The sequence below is a fragment of the Haliotis rubra genome, unplaced genomic scaffold, assembly GCF_003918875.1.
Source record: "Haliotis rubra isolate DU_JTF1 unplaced genomic scaffold, ASM391887v1 Scf733, whole genome shotgun sequence".
Classification (NCBI taxonomy): domain Eukaryota; kingdom Metazoa; phylum Mollusca; class Gastropoda; order Lepetellida; family Haliotidae; genus Haliotis; species Haliotis rubra.
The window spans coordinates 263,057-281,492 of NW_025767450.1; the positions used below are offsets into that span (position 1 = coordinate 263,057).

General features: G+C 42.8%; 1 protein-coding gene across 1 annotated transcript; it reads right to left on the reverse strand.

Moving 5' to 3' along the window:
* Nucleotides 1–1,295: 1,295 nt before the first annotated feature.
* LOC124259710 (15-hydroxyprostaglandin dehydrogenase [NAD(+)]-like) lies at nt 1,296–14,809 on the reverse strand. The gene is made up of 7 exons (XM_046693899.1): nt 14,533–14,809; nt 7,465–7,588; nt 4,079–4,191; nt 3,641–3,737; nt 2,584–2,660; nt 2,231–2,379; nt 1,296–2,082 (listed from the first exon to the last, which is right to left on the reverse strand). The coding sequence occupies exons 1-7, from the start codon at nt 14,623–14,625 to the stop codon at nt 1,974–1,976; spliced, it is 762 nt and encodes a 253-aa protein (XP_046549855.1). The 5' UTR covers nt 14,626–14,809; the 3' UTR covers nt 1,296–1,973.
* Between the last annotated feature and the right edge of the window lie 3,627 nt (nt 14,810–18,436).

Below are 18,436 nucleotides of genomic sequence, written 5' to 3' on the forward strand. Positions count from 1 at the left end.
AAAGGATTTGACCTAAAATCAATTTTGTTTGGAAAACAAAGCTGTTCCTCGATAGTAAACAAAGAACTTTTTATTTCAGTGCACTCGTTTATTAATTTAACAGCCAAATTTGATCAAAAATAATTTCTTCATATGACATATACGTACTGTTTTAGCAATGATTGGCGTTATTTCTCGTTTTTGCAACATTTATATATCATTCACTTTGTACATTCGTCATTACATGTTTACTCTTCCTTCCATTGTATCCCGGAGCGGTATTCATATAAGCTTATGCTTGTTTACCAATCCGGTTCCTTTCTTTAGAAATAAATATGTTTAAATCATAGTATTGCTAAAAGCGGCGTAAAACTAAACTCACTCACTCCATCAACCTATCACCCTTCTTACTCATCGTCCGCTTACCTTTTGTCTGATCGGCATTCTAGAAGTTGCACGGCGAGTCAAAAATGAAACATACAACTTAATAGATGATAACTATATTGCGTTAAGCGATGTAGATTCAACAAGCAGCAGACTAACATCAACAACAGCATGTAATAGAATAACAAGTGGTGTGTCTGTCTATTTGTTGTTACTACTTAATCCTCCTGTTTATTGGCTTCATCACTAGAGCTACTTGTTGTGTTTAGTTCCCTACTGGCCTCTTCCAATTATGTACCACTTCTTATTCTATTACATGTTGTTGTTAATGTAAATCTGCTGCTTGTCACAACATACCATGTATACATGCTTCTCACCATTTGGTTGTAGTCACGTTTAGCTTAATAACGATGTAAGAATCTACATCGCTTAACGCAATAAACAAGAAGTTGTCATCCATAAAGTTGTATTTTTCATTTTTGTCCGCTTACCTACCATCCTTGGTTTTGTGCGTAGCACGTACCTGCTGCGCTGTTTCTCCCACCGCTGTGCTACGTCCGTTTAAGATGTCAGCTTGGGCAGCAAGATAGTGTCTTAAACATTTTTGGGTGATGTGTATAAAAATATCAAACATCAGATATTGTAGTGTACAGGGTATGCCTTGTACCGTATTGGCATTTACTAGACTATTCACGGGTCGAGTTATTTTGTAATTCATCGTTCTCATTTGTTGACTAACGGAGTACTTGAGAGTGACATTCAAACAAAACCCTGGCATGGTGAGCCTACATGAATCTACTTCCCTTGATGGTTTCTTGTTTCTTCCGCTACCTTTCAGTTCGTCTGGACAGTTATGCCTCTAAGCTAACAATCACAAAACACATGTGCAAAATATAGTCTACAACTGTAAATGAAACAGATAAGACGTGGAGTATATTGTAAAGTTTATAACAACGGATTAAATAATATACATGTACACATATACAAATATATAGATATTACATGCCGATGCATGATACAAAGTGACAATTATATGACATTCTAGAATATGCGTAATTTAACTTTATAGAACGTGCATGTTAATGTATCTATGACAACATACATATACACTGCTATTTTCCATCACGTGCATTGATATGCATGAAGGCACAGTGACAAATTTCGGGAAGAAATGTTTTCGCTATATTGCACGTACAACACGTGCAGCAACACGTCCCTTTGTGATGTCATATGTTGCCATGGTGTACGCCCTGTCACGAAGTTTCTCGAAAGCCTTTTGAGATCAAAACGTAGCTAATATTTATAACTTCGTAAAGAGGACTAATCAACTAACAATGTATTACTCTTACTTTTTTTAGGATAATATTTATAACTTCGTAAAGAGGACTAATCAACTAACAATGTATTACTCTTACTTTTTTTAGGTAATATTCTTCGAAGCATTCGTAATTTATACAACTTTAGTTCTGGTTTTGACCACAAGAGGATTTCATGAATTGTAGTGTCGGTATGATACTGTGCGTCAATACCAGTCCCGACAGGTCTTGTCTTTAGGTCACTCCACATGCCTTGTTCTTGGTTTTCTCACTTTCTCGACGTTTTCATTGTTTTTAATATTCGTGATACACTTTGCCGAACGACTTTCCCATTTTTAAAACAGCGCCATTCTTTGTTTCATCCTGAACGAGATCCAGAAATCCTTCCGCCACATATTCGGGACTGAAAAACAAACATATTCCTTGTATCTTCCTTGTACACCACCTATATCTGAACAATTACACGCTAGTGTCGAAGTCACCAACAAACATATACCCCCTCCCCTGTAGATTCCATATGTCTAATGCTATAAGTGTAGGGTTTAACATACGTCATTATCCCAATTTTGTCGATGAACTCTTTGGCAGCAGTCGGTGATCCAACGGCGGTGTTGTCGATGTCGGCCACCAGGGCCGTGTCGGCGAAGGCCGGACACAACATGTTGATACGGATGCCGTTCCCAGTACACTCAGGATTCAACTGAAATTCGGAAGAATACACAGTGCTTAGCAGAATGAAGTTGTGTTTTAAGTTCGGAGAAAGCAGTTTTCAGGGTTTAGCATTACTGACCTTATGTCGATACATCATAGCGACCATACCTTTAATTTGATATATATTAATATTATATTATTTATATTTCCTTTAATATCATATCAACTATTTACATGTGTTCGTGGAACTCACAGCCCAACTTCTGGAGAAGCCCACGATGCCAAATTTAGTAGCACAGTAAACCGGGCCGAATGGGTTTGGGTTTATACCTGCAAAAAACAGCGAAATAATGTTACACATGAACTGGCCATATTCTATGTCAAACGTCACGCATTCAGCGTTATACTAGTGTAGTTCGAGTCACGCCCGTTATCCGTCAGCCATACTTATTTACAGTACATCATGTCCGACAACCCGATACACAATGTTACATGTCCGACACGAGCACATTTTAATACGTCAGATACACAGCCACTACTCGCTGGTCTGTGTTGCATGCCCGCTACACTGTGTTGCACGCCCGCTACTCTGTGTTGCACGCCCGCTACCTTGTTGCATGCCCGCTGGTCTGTGTTGCACACCCGCTACTGTGTGTTGCACGCCCGCTACTCTGTGTTGCACGCCCGCTGGTTTGTGTTGCACGCCCGCTACTCCGTGTTACACGCCCGCTGGTCTGTGTTGCACGCCCGCTGGTCTGTGTTGTACGCCCGCTACTGTGTGTTACACGCCCGCTGGTCTGTGATGCACGCCGGGTACTGTGTGTTGCTCGCCCGCTACTGTGTGTTACACGCCCGCTACTGTGTTGCACGCCCGCTACTGTGTGTTGCACGCCCACTACTGTGTTGCTAGCCCGCTACTGTGTGTTACACGCCCGCTACTGTGTGTTGCTCGCCCGCTACTGTGTGTTGCACGCTCGCTACCGTGTGTTGCACGCCCGCTACCGTGTGTTGCACTCCCGCTACCGTTTGTTGCACGCCCGCTGGTCTGTGTTGCACGTCCGCTGGTCTGTGTTGCACGCCCGCTACTCTCCATTGTACGCCTTCTGTTCATCTGACTCTAATCTCTGGTACACGTGCTTCTCTGTTTCACGTCAATATCTCTCTGTAACATCCTCATCTCCCATTATCCCTGCTGTTACATCAGTGTTGCCATCTGTTACATTCTGAGCTACCCTCTGTTACACGACTGTACCCCCTGTTACGGTTCTTTAAGCGCTACCTGCGCCGACCATGTTGTCCCTACCACCCACCTGCCATGGACGCTACGTTGACGATGACCCCTCCTCTTCCCCCTTTGTCCTGCCTCATCACGTCCATTGCCAGGTACGTGCCCCGTATCATGCCTTTCTGGAAGCAGTATCAACAGAATAACACTGGCGTGGAATACAAAAATCAGTCAGTGGGAATATATAGCGTGCTGTCATTATACTTTTGGAACAAATACAAATTCTTATCACCAGAAGACATTTTAACTGATAATGTGAAAATAATCCAAAATATACGAAGGAAACGTCAGACCAATGGAGCTACAGTCAGACAAACCTGTGTTAGATATCATGAGCAAAGGGCCAAGGCGTCCAGGAACACTGACGTGGGTAACACTGTCACCTGATCGGGAGGCGTTCACAGCAGGCATGATGGACGATGTCAGTACGAAAGTGACATTTGTGTATGACAAAAACAGTTACCAGGTTGATGTCGACAGTCTTCTCCCACATCTCCCGGCTCTCTCCCCCGATCCCGGCGTTGTTACACATGATGTCCAGTCCCCCGAACCTGTCACGCACCTGCTGGAAAACAGCTGAAACACACCAGGGGGACACATGAAGGTTGAAGAAATGAACGAGTGCTAGTGAGTGATGGCTAGTGATCAGGTGAGTATTCTGCAGTTGGAGCTCCAGTGTTGTTGTCCAAGTGTCTGATAGTTCAAGCTACAGTCCGGGTTTATGTGCCTGTTCCAATATTCTGTTTCGGGGCGTACACGAAGGTGGAGTTAGTTTCAAATAAATCTTTCGTTGAAAACAGAGTACCTACATAACCGACCTCGAGTTTAGGAAGACATGATATATCAGCTACAGCTACTAATGAGTAGCCATTGATTCGACTGGTGAGACTGAAACATCTTTTGGTGTGTGATGACACATCTAATGGCGGACAGAAGCGCTGAGAAAACTACTTGTTAGCACCAACACTGATACACTGAGACAATTGCAACTGCTCGAGAGGAATGAGGCATCCACGTTTAAGCACTGAGAAAACTAGAGATGAGCGCTCAGACAAGTTCTGGTAACCAATGAGATAACTTCCGGAAAGTAGCGACACTGAGATATGAGAGACGACATCAGTGACATCGTTCAGCACAGGAGTGAGACACAAGCCCCAACCATTTCAATGATCAAGGAAACAGGAGTCCTTTATTGGGAGGGCCTATATTCATGTTACCCGCAAACATAACTTCTCGTGTGTTGTGTGCTGAGCAGATAGCACGAGTACAATAAACTTTGCAAGAACGCTAGAATCTGTTTATTAGTGTCTGTTGACCGATCCAGTCCAGATGCATGCTTATCAGGCCCTGCAGCTGCTGAAGCTACACTCCAGCTTCCAATAGAGGTCATCATTGTAGTATATGTTAAATATTCTGGCATCTCGGTTACAGGAGCCAAGTATAGGATTGATAAGGAAGTGTCTAAACGTTGAAATGGTTACTCAGACCACGAGGCACGGACAGATTATACACAAAGGACACAAACACCGGGGAGCCTGGAAGTGTATCAATGACTACACACTGGGGGCGCCTCATGGTCTTGGTAATTATGTCAACGATTAGACAACAGAGGAACCTCGTGGTCTGAGTTATTACCAGGAGCAGTCAACATTCAAACACTAGCACCTTAAATGAAATGTTGAAACATTATTTCGATAAGACCAGGTCTTATCAAGAACTGTAGGAGAGCACTGGCCTTGCGGGATACACGTGGAATAGATTTAGCACGTGCATCTCTCTCTTTGGCGATTTATGAAATGCTTGCACTGTGACATGTTTTTAGGTTGGAGATATATCCTCTGTGGTTTGACATTTGATGTTGTTTAATGTTGTGCCACTGAAGATTAGAAAACTCGTATTTAAACATAGAACTAAGCGCTTTAGGACAAAACAAAGAAGGTTTGTCTCCATTTTACTATGAGGCAAGATTGAGTTTGAAAATTGTGTTCTCCTGGAGCACGTCATAACAGCGAAAAACTTTCCTCTGTCTTAGCAGAACGACAGTTGTAACCATCTGAAGATACATGTTTTAATGGCATCACAACCCGCTGTGGATGGACTTTCCTATCGAATAGTGAAAAAAGTTGAACGCATTTCTTTCCCCAATAACCGTTTTAAAGTAACTGGCACCAACATCGGGTTAGTAGTGCCCACGAGAATACTGTCAATGTGTATTGTAAAGTACAGGCAGATATGGAAGGTACATAGTATAGATGCACGTTGGGCCCTGAAGCATGGTGGTGTCAGTTGTTGTAGTCCCAAGACTGAGAGAGAGAGAGAGAGAGAGAGAGAGAGAGAGAGAGAGAGAGAGAGAGAGAGAGAGAGAGAGAGAGAGAGATTGCCAATAGTTGTAGTCTACAGAGATCGGCCTTCCTTGTACAAAGTGACAAAAACAGGAACGACACGGGCGTACTAAGTGGCGGGAACAACCACTACGTCAAATGCATTACTGATATAATTACTTTTCAGAATATCGTTGCTCAAGGAGTAGCTATGAAGGGTTGAGCTGTTATGTGTATTACTCTCAGAGTTGTAGGACAGCTCTTCACGTGATAGGCAGAACGAATACAAGCTTTACGGGGCTGAATCAACAAACCCAGATTACCCTGCCTGTACTGGATAGCTAGACAAACTAACGGAGAACACGAGGGAATACTAATACACAATTATAGCAAGGACGTCAAACGCTGTGACTATTCATTCTCCTCGCTGTGGTATCATCTACCAGTAGTCCAGTACTGAACGTCGACTCTACACTATTATACATACATCATACCATAAGTCTGTACCTATGTGAGGAATCGAACCCGGCTTTGCGACGTGAAAGGCAACAAAATCAGAACATTGTTTTCATCATACATTCAGTGTTTAGTGTGCAGCTATCTACGATGTCATAGTTGGGCGCCCAAAAGAGACATAAACAAATTAATGGTTCTGCTAAAAAGTCATCGAAGGTGCTGTTGTTCGATGAGCAGAGAGTTGCCTCCGTTTACCGTGCCAGGATTCTATTATAGAGGTTTGCATCCGTGGTTCACACTGATTTCTATTGATATAACTGGTCTGTTTAATGCGGAATGAAACTCACTAATCTAATCAACAGCTATTTCACGACGTCAGCGGATACAGGGGGAGGCTAGCACATGCCAGGTGAAATGATGTAGATCTACATCTTCAAGTCTAAGCACAAAACATGCATATCACCTTCTTTTAAGCTCGTTTCCGGTAGAAAGATAATCATGGCTTACAGTTCTCCTCGGTGTATCGCGTTCCGAGACGCTGTATGTTCATCACATTCTTATGCCGGATGTGCCGTCACAATTAATAAATGAACTTTGTCAGAAACCCAGCTCTCTTCTGACAGAGTCAACCTTGCCTGGGATTGCGGGCGTACTTCCCGCTCCTGTTTCTCCTGATTAACCAGGTGTCGATACCATTTACTCAAGAGAATAGGAAGACACACGGTATTCGTGGTACACCCACGGACAACTGCATCTACTCAATGCATGCTGGGACCCACAGGAGATGGAGGGTGCACATCCCTCTTTTAAATCATAATAAACATTTATACTTATGTAGGTTGTAGGTCCTCGGGTTTAGGAAGAGTAAACGCTGACTTTACTAGGATCGGCTACACTTGGTGATATATTCTCACTGCAGTTACCGGCTTACAGAATGGACTCCCCTTTGGTGAAGAAGTCATATCTCAACATGTGCAGTATACTAGGATATGGAAGTGTAAAGTAGTATAGTGGTATATAGCAGTGTACATGTATAGTAATATATTGTAGACAAACTCGTCATACTATGTACCTTCCATATCTGCCTGTGATGTGACATCGCACTTTACAAAAGCCACGTTTTCTTGTCCAAACTTTTTCTCAAACTCTTTCAGCGTCTCTTGTCCCTTTTCCGAGTTAACATCCGAGAACAGAACCTGAAAATATACATACAGTTGACATGATCTTTCACAGACCTTGCTTTACGGTACTTGAGCAATACATAGCTATACATGTGTCTCGCAGTTCTGGGTGCACGGGTGGTCCATCTAGTCTAAGGTGCTGCAGTCCGCTCATCAAATACGTCTTGCCAGAAACCTGTGATCGCGGGTTCGAATCCCGGTTAGCTTTGATTAGGTTTGTTCCGACGTTTGTCAGCCCCTTACCGGTGGTAAATGTCTACGACCTCACTCCTGGCTCCCACCCAGCTGACACCCAATACAACTGATATATTTGTCAAAGCGCCGTAAAACACTCTCACTGGACCCTTTCCATGTCCAGGTTGACTGTAGGTGACTGGGCGATCACAGTGCCTCCCATGAGTTATTATTCAGTGCCTCCCATGACTAGATATTATTTAAATGGGTGACAACCATCGACGACTACCGCTGAGATTTGACCTTGTTGGTTCGGTGTATATCGGACCCGACGTTTTCCACCACTATGCCCCTCGTATATGTCATTATGAGAAGTACACGTCAGAACCACCCCGGCAACCTGTGCTGCTTGTCTGTGGCGACCCAGGGGTTTGGGTGGTCAAGTGCGGAGGCTTAGTTTATTGTGGGTCATCTTACCTCCATCGGGTGGATTGGTGTTGACAAAAGCAGTCACTCTGACTCGACCACTAACAGGGTACTGTGGTATAATGGGAAGGTACTGTGAAGGTACTGTGGTATAATGGGAAGGTACTGTGGTATAATGGGAAGGTAGGTACTGTGGTATAATGGGAAGGTACTGTGGTATAATGGGAATACAGATGAGTAAGGCATTAAACGGGAAAAAAAGCCAACCATTCAGCCAACCAGCCACTCACCCACCCAACCGATAACCAGCCAAACAACTAACCAACAAGCCAACCAGCTTCTCAACCACCCAACCGATAACCAGCCAAACAACCAACCATTCAGCCAGCCACTCATCCACTTAACCGGTAACAAGCCAAACAACTAACCAACAAGCCAACCAGCCACTCAACCACCCAACCGATAACCAGCCAAACAACCAACCATTCAGCCAGCCACTCACCCACCCAACCGGTAACAAGCCAAACAACTAACCAACAAGCCAACCAGCCACTCACCCACCCAACCGATAACAAGCCAAACAACTAACCAACAAGCCAACCAGCCACTCATCCATCCAACCGATAACCAGCCAAACAACTAACCAACAAGCCAATAAACCAACCAGCCTGTCAGACAGCCACTCACCCACTTAACCGATAACCAGCCAAACAACTAATCAACAAGCAAACCAACCAGTCAGCCAGCCACTCACTCACCCACACAACCGATAACGTTTCGATAATTCTACGCATAATGCTGCAAAACTTAGCATTTCTTGAATTTCGTAGGTTTGCACCTATGAGGCAGTGAGTTGTCTGATAAATCTGTCCGGGCCTCCAATACTGAAGTGGACACTGAAGATCACTTGTGTACACATGAAGAGATACATATTCGATAAGCAGTGATACAAAAGTCCGCTTCAGTTTAAAACCAAATATATTCCTGTACACGTAGAAAACCAGCTTTCGGCTCACATGTTATAATTCTGCAGTGTATTTGACGAATGAAAAAGAAAGTTTGCACGAGGTCCGCTCAAATCTTGGATTTCTGCAGGACAAGTTACTGTCCATTTCTGCATTGACTTGGAATGTCTGCACAACATTCCGTGGAAACTGCGAAAATCTCATTTAGTCAATGTACGCTACGTAAATATTTTGTTACGTGTCGACTTCCAAAAACAACAATTTGTTAAGACCAAATGTTTACGCACAAAAACTGTGTATGATACGAACAAAATACTCAAAAGAAATGTTAAATAATGCATAACAGAGACAATTTGTTGACAAATCAATAAATAAATGTTGATATACATGCATCTAAACAAAAGAATCCCATACCGTACAGAATTCAAACTCTCACCCAGAAACTGATCCTAAACAGACGACTAGTCCCAACATTGGTTATTTCACCTGACACCTAAATTGTACATACAGATCAAAAGACAAGTCAACAAGATCCACAACTGACTTTTGATCTGTATGTACACTTTAGGTGTCTGGTTAAATAACCAATGTTGGGACTAGTCGTAATAGCAGGACATATGCAAGGTTGTATGGAGAACCATAGAACTGATCGGAACGTTACATTTGAAATATCAAACCACTATCCAATCAAAAGCAACATTCATATTCTCCAAAATAGACTCAACTTTCCAAATATGAAAGATAGGAAGACAATATCAAATGGTCTACAGCGAGGATGGGGTCTGAGCTACAATAGTAGACCGCAACAGCACCACAGACAAGGTGATAGAGGTAGGTTCTAATAGTTCAATGAACATCGCTATAAACAGACTGACAGAAGACATTATAACCAAGAAGACTTTATTCCAGTCACACAAATCACATTGATAAGATAAACAATATGATAACAACACTCACAATAATACATCACCTGGGCCAGACGATGATACGACCAATCATCTGATATATGCTGAATAAAACTCGTGAAACAGATTGTTCGAAAATTGAACGAAATAATAAGGATTGAAAATGTTCCTAAATCATACCGAACGGGTTTTATCATTCTTATCCATAAACAGAATGGTAAGAACAAAACAGATCCTGGAAAATACAGAGATATCACACTTATACCTGCCATTGGAAAACTCTTTGAAAAGGCCATTCTTTCACAGAATAAACAAGTGGGTTGAGTTAAACGACCTGAATTTTCCAGACTATCTACAGTTTGGCTTCCAGGAGAAGAGCGGAGCCCCGATGGGTGCAGGGGCACTTGACCACTGCATCACACATTACACCAACTCTAATTGTCCCCTTTATGCAACGCTATAGAATAACGAAAAGGCTTTTGACTGCATATTGCACGACGGTTTGTTTCGCGAAATGCATGACCAACGCATAAACTCAAAGTACTGGCGATTTATCCGTTGTTCATACAGTACAGCACAAGCATATGCTGTGTTTCAAGGGTGTTCGTCAGATTCCATATCTTATGTGGTGTCGGCCAAGGAAGAGTTATGCCTGCAAGGCTTTTTCTTGTTTTTATTGGCGACCTAATGAACTACTATACATGTATATGGTAAAAACATGGCTGATGTGACCATACCTGGACTTATGACACTACTATATATGGTATAAACATGGCTAATGGGACCATACCTGGACTTATGACACTACTATATATGGTAAAAACATGGCTGATGTGACCATACCTGGACTTATGACACTACTATACATGTATATGGTATAAACATGGCTGATGTGACCATACCTGGACTTATGACACTACTGTATATAGTGTAAACATGGCTGATGTGACCATACCTGGACTTATGACACTACTCAGATGACACTATTCTAGTGAGCTCTACCACTCATGGTATGCAATCTCTAATTGAATCACTCTACAGATATGCCCCAAAATAGCGCCTCGTTTATACAAACAGCTGTTCCATATGAAACAAAACTAATACCTAAACCCAACATTCAAAGTTTGACAAAACATTGTAAAACATGTACAGGAACTACCCATATGCTATGGAAATAGCCTATGTTCATTCCTAATTCCAATTAAACTAGCATCTCTCTTTGCGAGATAGTGTGCCTTATGTGACAAATATGTACACTTGCATCAATTCTATCAGTACAGGACGTTGTTACATTCTGTGGCCAGAGGGATGTTTATGTTAAGTAGGAAACATACTAAACTCAATCATTTGGACTTTCAGGTTTGGATTCAATTATCTGCACACGTTCACAAATGTAGGGTATACCTAGAGCCCAACTAATCATTATGTCAGTATCAAGTACATACAGAATTGTATGTATCTGTCATATCCTTGTTCATCCCAGCCTTATGGCTGACTATATATCGAGTATATTGCATTTCGTGTTGTTCATTTTGTCTACAGCTCGTCACGACAATTATTATTATTATAATCTATTTATATAGCGCTGAGTTCCAGCTCGGCTGCCCACAGGCGCTTTGTTTTTCCCTCGGTCATAGGATGTCAGTCTCAACGGCACGTCGTATTATCAATCTCAACTCCCTGGGGGATCATACAACTCTTGCAGCCACTAGGCGCATCGACTTAATGTGGCTTTCCCATCCTTACGAGGTACCCATTCACAGCTGGGTGGACTGGGACACATAGTCACAGCACTTTGTCCAAGTTTACTGCATGTTGCTGTACCCGCAACTAGGTATTTGCATGTATTCATGTGGCCACCATCTGGTCATTTACCAACGGATTCGTGGGTTCTTTTAAGTGCACAGGTTTGTGTACTGTACACTAGGGGTTGTGACGACACTGAAAGAGTCTGCACACAAAGTTGACTCCAAGGTTTTTACACCCGGTCACAGGTGGCTCGATCCCGACACCTCAACATCGCTGGATCACTAGCCTGGCGCCTTAGCCAGCTCGCCCACCACACCCCACAAGGGAGGTAATCAATATTAGACATGAACTTCTATTGAACTTTACCACAAAATTTATAAATTACAATATAACACGTTTTACCGCTGAATTACACCGTCATATTACAGTAATACGATGCCTACATGGTGACTGGGTGTATCTGGGTAGTTTGCACACACCCTGCTTAGTGAGTGAGTGAGGTATGGACGTCGTGCTACTAACACCACAGAGTTACACTTCCCGCAATGTAACTGTATTTGCCCCGATGTGTTTTACTAGTATTTACTATCTCTAATTTCAATTGACAAACGGGATCGCGTGGTCAGGCTCGCTGGCTTGGTTGACACATGTCATCGGTTCCCAATTGCCCAGATCGATGCTCATGCTGTTGATCAGTGGAATGTCTGGTCCAGACTCGATTATTTACAGACAGCCGCCATATAGCTGGAATATTGCTGAGTGCGGCGTAAAACTTAAGTCACTCACTCACTCACTCTAATTTCAATACATTGTTCATCATGGTTATCGTCATACTAATAGGATGTTTTCTTTTCCTTTTCGGTTAGGCTAGGGGCGGTTGGGTAGCCTACTGGGTAAAGCATTCGCCCGTCACGCCGAAGAACAGGGTTCGATTCCAATGTCTGAAGCCCATTTCTGGTGACAACCGCCGTGATATTGCTGGAATATTGGCTTAAGCGGCGTTAATCCATAATCACTCACTCACTCACTCCATGGCCAGAAGAATTTGTCGTTATCGTGTTGGGTACATTTAATTCTGTGTACAGACCCGTATTTGGGGTACACACTTGTAGTCTCCTGCTTCAGTTAGCCGACAGGATGAGGAGAGCACCTGTCTGTGATGAAGCAAGGGAGATAATGAAGTCTTTACGCTGTAAACCTTATATTGTGGGAAGACACATATTCTGTCATGAGACTTGACAACAGATACTGATTAGGCGAGACTCAGTGTATCTTGGTTGTGCCAAATGACTAAACTCTGGCTTCAGCTAGGGTAGCGCTCACATATTTCTTACTTTACTTAACTGAGAGAAACACTAGCTTGAAGTTGGACATTCACTTTTTACATGTTATGATGTTACTCAAAGTTCCAAGCAGTATTAAAAATCATGATCTGTTCAGATCGCTAGTCTTGTGTTGTGAATGGAAATGCTTCTATCTGGTTCGCTTTACCGGTATAGGGAATGGCGAGATCCCGGGATTTCGAGAAAATTGAAACCCCTAAGCGCGGTAACTCCGCAAAGTGCCAGACAGTGACAGAGTATGGTTTTACGCCGATTTTAGCAATATCACGGCGGGGGACATCAGAAATGGGCTGCATGCATTGTACCTATGTGAGGAATCGAACCTGGGTCTTCAGCGTGACGAGCGGACGCTTTAACCATTAGGCTACCCCACCGCCCCTTACCTGCCAGACAAATAATGACATTGGACTCTCGCACCGTGAATACCGCATTACACCAGTTAAGCCACTCAAGGAGCGGGTGTCCAGTGTGGGGGAACTAACATGCTCCCGACACGATGTGAACCTTGGACTCCCGACCACGCCCTCTGGTATCTACCAAGGTGCTACTCGGACTAGAAGTAGAGTTTAGACTGACTGACTGAGTTTGGTTTTACGCCGCTTTTAGCAATATTCCAGCAACATGACGGCGGGGGACACCAGAAATGGGCTTCACAAATTGTACCCATGTGGGGATTCGAACCCGGGTCTTCGGCGTGACGAGCCAACGCTTTAACCACTGGGCTACCCCACCGCCCCAGTAGAGTTTAGAAGTCCACATGAACTGATTGTTGACATGTAGGGTTAAATGGACCAGTTACTTCAACATCGGATATTCTTCTAACGTAAGCATTTCAGCTTTCAAATCCAACCTCAAATCTGTGGCATTGTTTAAACATTTAATATCTAATGTTGATTTAGGGTACAAATTTCAATGTCATTTCCACTTCAAAATCCGATAAAAAAATCAATATCATTCTACAATGAAGCATGACTTTGTTTCAACATCAACATCATCTCAACTTTTATATCCAACAAAATATCGTAGTGACTTCACTGCTGAGCCACACCACGGACACGACATGTATACAACATGGTCGTGTCTGCCGGGGACGTTGGCGACAAGGACAATCAGGTCTTACAGCTGATAGCAATTACTCTTCCAAGTGTGTGGAAGGATTTCCCAGTATTTGTCAACACGTGAAAGGCGACACGCCATATCTTGTCAGTGTTATGCCACGCGCATTGATAAGGTATCTGATCTATCAGCACCTGTGTCATTTAACTAGGTCAACGCTAGTACAGGTACAACGATTAAGAAATCGATATCAGTCCCGCTGAAGGCAGTAACATACTAATACATGGACGTGGTACACATCCCTTTACAATATTGCCTCACGGAAATAAACAGCATCATACCTTAGCACCGTTCTCCAACAGAGACGCTGCAAACGCCTTCCCTAGGCCCTGTGCGGCTCCCGTAACCAAGGCGACCTTCCCGCGGACTTTCATGGTGTTGTTGTGGTGGGATACGTTCCCTGACTGAGCTCGGCTGTTTGTACAACTCGCCTAAATACTTCACTAGAACTCAACCCAGTCATACGACCCAGCTGTCAATGGCTTGAGCGGGTCGCGTGCGTTATAATTCTCTAGTGGTTATCATATATGCACATATACCTCTCAGGTTGAATATCTATGTCACCGGTGTACACACAGGTAGATCCCTGTGGATATTTGGTGTTGCACGTATTGAGCAATACGCCTTCAGTATGTTATAGAAATGTAACATTATGTGCGTGTAAGGTATGACATTCAACGTAACCATATATATCAAGGTGTATTCGTTGTCTGAGCATTATCTTCAAGGACAACATTAAAGAATATTCAGTATAGATAGTACAATAGATTTTTGTGTATGTTTTTGTGTGACTTTAAACCATTGAAAATAACTTCACACCTGATTTTATAACAGTTTTGTCTAATCTCTGACAATAACCTACAAACAGCATGTCAGAATGTTGTATATTAATGGCTGGTGTATGAAGTGTAAGAGTATAGACGGGAGATGTTTATACACCTGTATCCAGCATTGAACTGTGGCTGACCTTCATCAACCTCCACGTCGGGTAGACGGGTGTACGGGGATGGGGTGGGTGACATACACTGTGACGTGGCTGTCGTCATACCGACTATGGACAGGTAGGTGAAGTAGACCGCCCCTCCCCTGGTATCAGTCATATGGCAGATTGACTATTACCTATCAGGCTTGGAATGGCAGGTGAAGGTGAGCAGGTAAATTTGCTTCCCATAGAATTAGTACCGGCAGGCATTCTATTTCAATGAACCAACTTGTAGGTGGGATTTTATGTTGTGCTAGACGTCTTTGACGGACGAACATTTAACGCAATGTAACAAGCCATTATATTGTAGGAAATGTAATACTATAATCTATTCAGATAGTTATTCTTACCAACATCGCGATTATTGAACGGGGCCAAAGTTCAACATCACTTTCTTCGCTAGTTGTACAAACGAATAAGAGTTTTTAATTGTGTTTTGACGACACAGAGTATATTCCCATGGAATCCCAGACAATCATAGATCACTATGTGACTTGTAGTAAGAGGCGAATGGATCACGTACAATGATTTGGCGCCATCGCACCCCGACGGCGTGGAGAGGTGTCAGTGACAGTCAGATGACGCCGTGCTTTAGCTAGAATATTACTGACTGTACCGTCAAACAAACAAGCAAACAAGCATGCAAACAAGCTTGAACATGTTCACATATTCATGGTGGAGAAGTCAACATTCGTGACCAGTGACATATAAGGGAGATAAGTACATGACTAGAAGCTGACGATAACCACGTGACACCGAGACACTATGTACGTACATTACTGACGAAGCGGGTCTTACCATGCGGAATTACAAATGACAGCACGTTAGAACACGTGACCCAGTCGCTGTGTCCCTGTGTACCCGAAACCTGTGTTCCTTGGTTCCAATCTCACTTTGCCAGGTTTATATTTCTGTTTCACTGAAGTGAACTCAACTCACTCACTTACTTCGGCGTTTGTGCTTCCCCATCGTATGGCGTTCAACGTACTCCCCAAAACATGGCAATATCGTTATTGATGACTGTTATAGTGTGCTCAATATTTTGACGATAGCATGGTAATAGAAATTTAAACCCATGAATATTGTAAAACACACAGGGGCTTGTAACGCTAAAACTGCCATCAAGGTATATACCGGTATGAAGTGATAAGACCCCGTTAGTGACAGTATATAGCTTGATGGCAGTTTTTAGCGTTACAAGGCCCTGGGGTAAAACACACATTGTTATAAAGTTAAATGTCATAATGACTTCAATGGATGTGTGTACACACCAGCCTTCACACACATGCACACACCTCACAAACACACCGACACACATTCACACACCGTTTATGTCTTAACGCAAAATCACTTCCTGCAGTTTACATATGGCGCACGCTGAAGCAACATGCACGTGCGTAGGTTGTTGTTCCTGATTTTAAAAACTTTGTACATACTTACAATCTTATTAACATGTTGTATAGAAAAAACAAAACAAAACAGAACCTGCAATTAACTGAGAAAGTGTGATCCCAAATATATCTTGCATTTGCCCAGTTTCTAAAAGGAATTGAGTATTCGTCTACAGTTCAGACTGGTTGTCAACCATTGTACTACTTGCCCATAGTGCCACGATAACAGCTGATTGACTGGTTGAGTGAGCAGGTTGACGTCACATGCATCGGATTCAGTGACCCTTACCCGACGGGCTACAAGAAACAAAAGACGGGAAAACACTCACTCGCATATGTTTTTAGATTGCTTATATAATTAAAATGATATGAGAGTTAAAATGTAGTTGTGATGTATAGGATATGCCGCGCGACATGGAGCAGATAACTGGGACTGTCTACACGTGACGGAGGTGACAAGATGGCGATCTCGAAGAGACTCAATTCTTCACTACTCAGATACATCTATATTTGAAACAGTGGCGGATGGATGTCAAGCTGAAGATAAATCTATTACGATGGGTGTCTGCCTGATGTCTATACTGATGGATGTGCACATCGGGCAGGTTTTTCACTGACAATACCTCAGTTGTATCCGGTGTACACCCCGACATCCGCCATAAATACTTCCAGACGTATTGTGTTACCCATGTTACCCAAGCATTCAATCCAGCAGTGTTTTTGATGCCCGGATATTCCTCTGTAAAATACTAGTACGTCATAAATCAGACTGAACGATGAATGGATATATACACAGTGGGATTTCTTATCAGTTGCTTTGGCGTACTTCCAGTCAACTGAACGATGGCGTCAAGGCTGCGTGAGTTGTTCCCGTTCGAGTCAATTTAAGTGTATAAATTGCGCAGGCCTATATACAGGTATCTTGGGAATCTAGAGTGTCATTGCTTGGCGTGAGAGTTACGCTTGGTGTCACTGCTTGTTGTTAGGGTCAGGGTTTGCGTCATTACTTGTGTCATCGTGACTCGATGGCTTGGCTCAAATGTTCATGCTATCATTTATGAGTTTTATGAGCTAAAGCGGGGTGTACGAGATTCGACCACTTGAATGAGTACGTACCCCTCAAACCCTAAATCCTAGTATCTCGTGACTTGTGAAGATCCGGGTTAGAATTGATCTTCAGGGACCCATTCTTGTCGTAAGAGGCGACTAACGGGATCGGGTGGTCAGTCTCGCTGACTTGGTTGACACATGCCATCCAAGTTGCGTAGATCGATGCTCATGCTGTTGATCACTGGATTGTTTGGTGCAGACTCGATAAGTTACAGACCGCCGCCATATAGCTGGAATATTGCTGAGTGCGGCGTAAAACTAAAGTCACTCACTCACTCGAATCCCGAACATCGTCCCTGTACCGTGTACAAAATACAAATATTTTGAAAAGCGCACATAAAATCTCTAAATCATCATCATTGATTCGAAAAATAAACCACGAGGCAGGCGCTCAGGTCACAGTGTCCAGGTAGCGTGACAGATGTTGGCCTTGTACACGTTTATTGTATTATTGAACTGTGTTTTAAACACACTGGGATCAGTTCTGTGTGAGATAGTGCATGCAATATCCACTAGTAATATTATGATAGTATAACACTATCATAGTGAATCTAATTATCGTGAACAAAAAAGAAACTTCAAAATTGGAGAAATAAATTATAATTGAATTTCCAGACTGTACAGAAGAGCTTCAATTTGATACCTGGTGCCAAATAATGCTAAATTGTGGCTGATTTTGTCAGTAAATGCAATTTCCTGTTT

Excerpts from the sequence above, each read along its gene's own strand:
- LOC124259710 (XM_046693899.1), bottom strand. The coding sequence starts at position 14,625 with ATGAAAGTCCGCGGGAAGGTCGCCTTGGTTACGGGAGCCGCACAGGGC. Across the intron at positions 2,380-2,583 it reads GCTTCTCCAGAAGTTGGGCT|TTGAATCCTGAGTGTACTGG; the intron begins GTGAGTTCCACG and ends TCCGAATTTCAG. Across the intron at positions 2,083-2,230 it reads GACAAAATTGGGATAATGAC|TCCCGAATATGTGGCGGAAG; the intron begins GTATGTTAAACC and ends TTTGTTTTTCAG.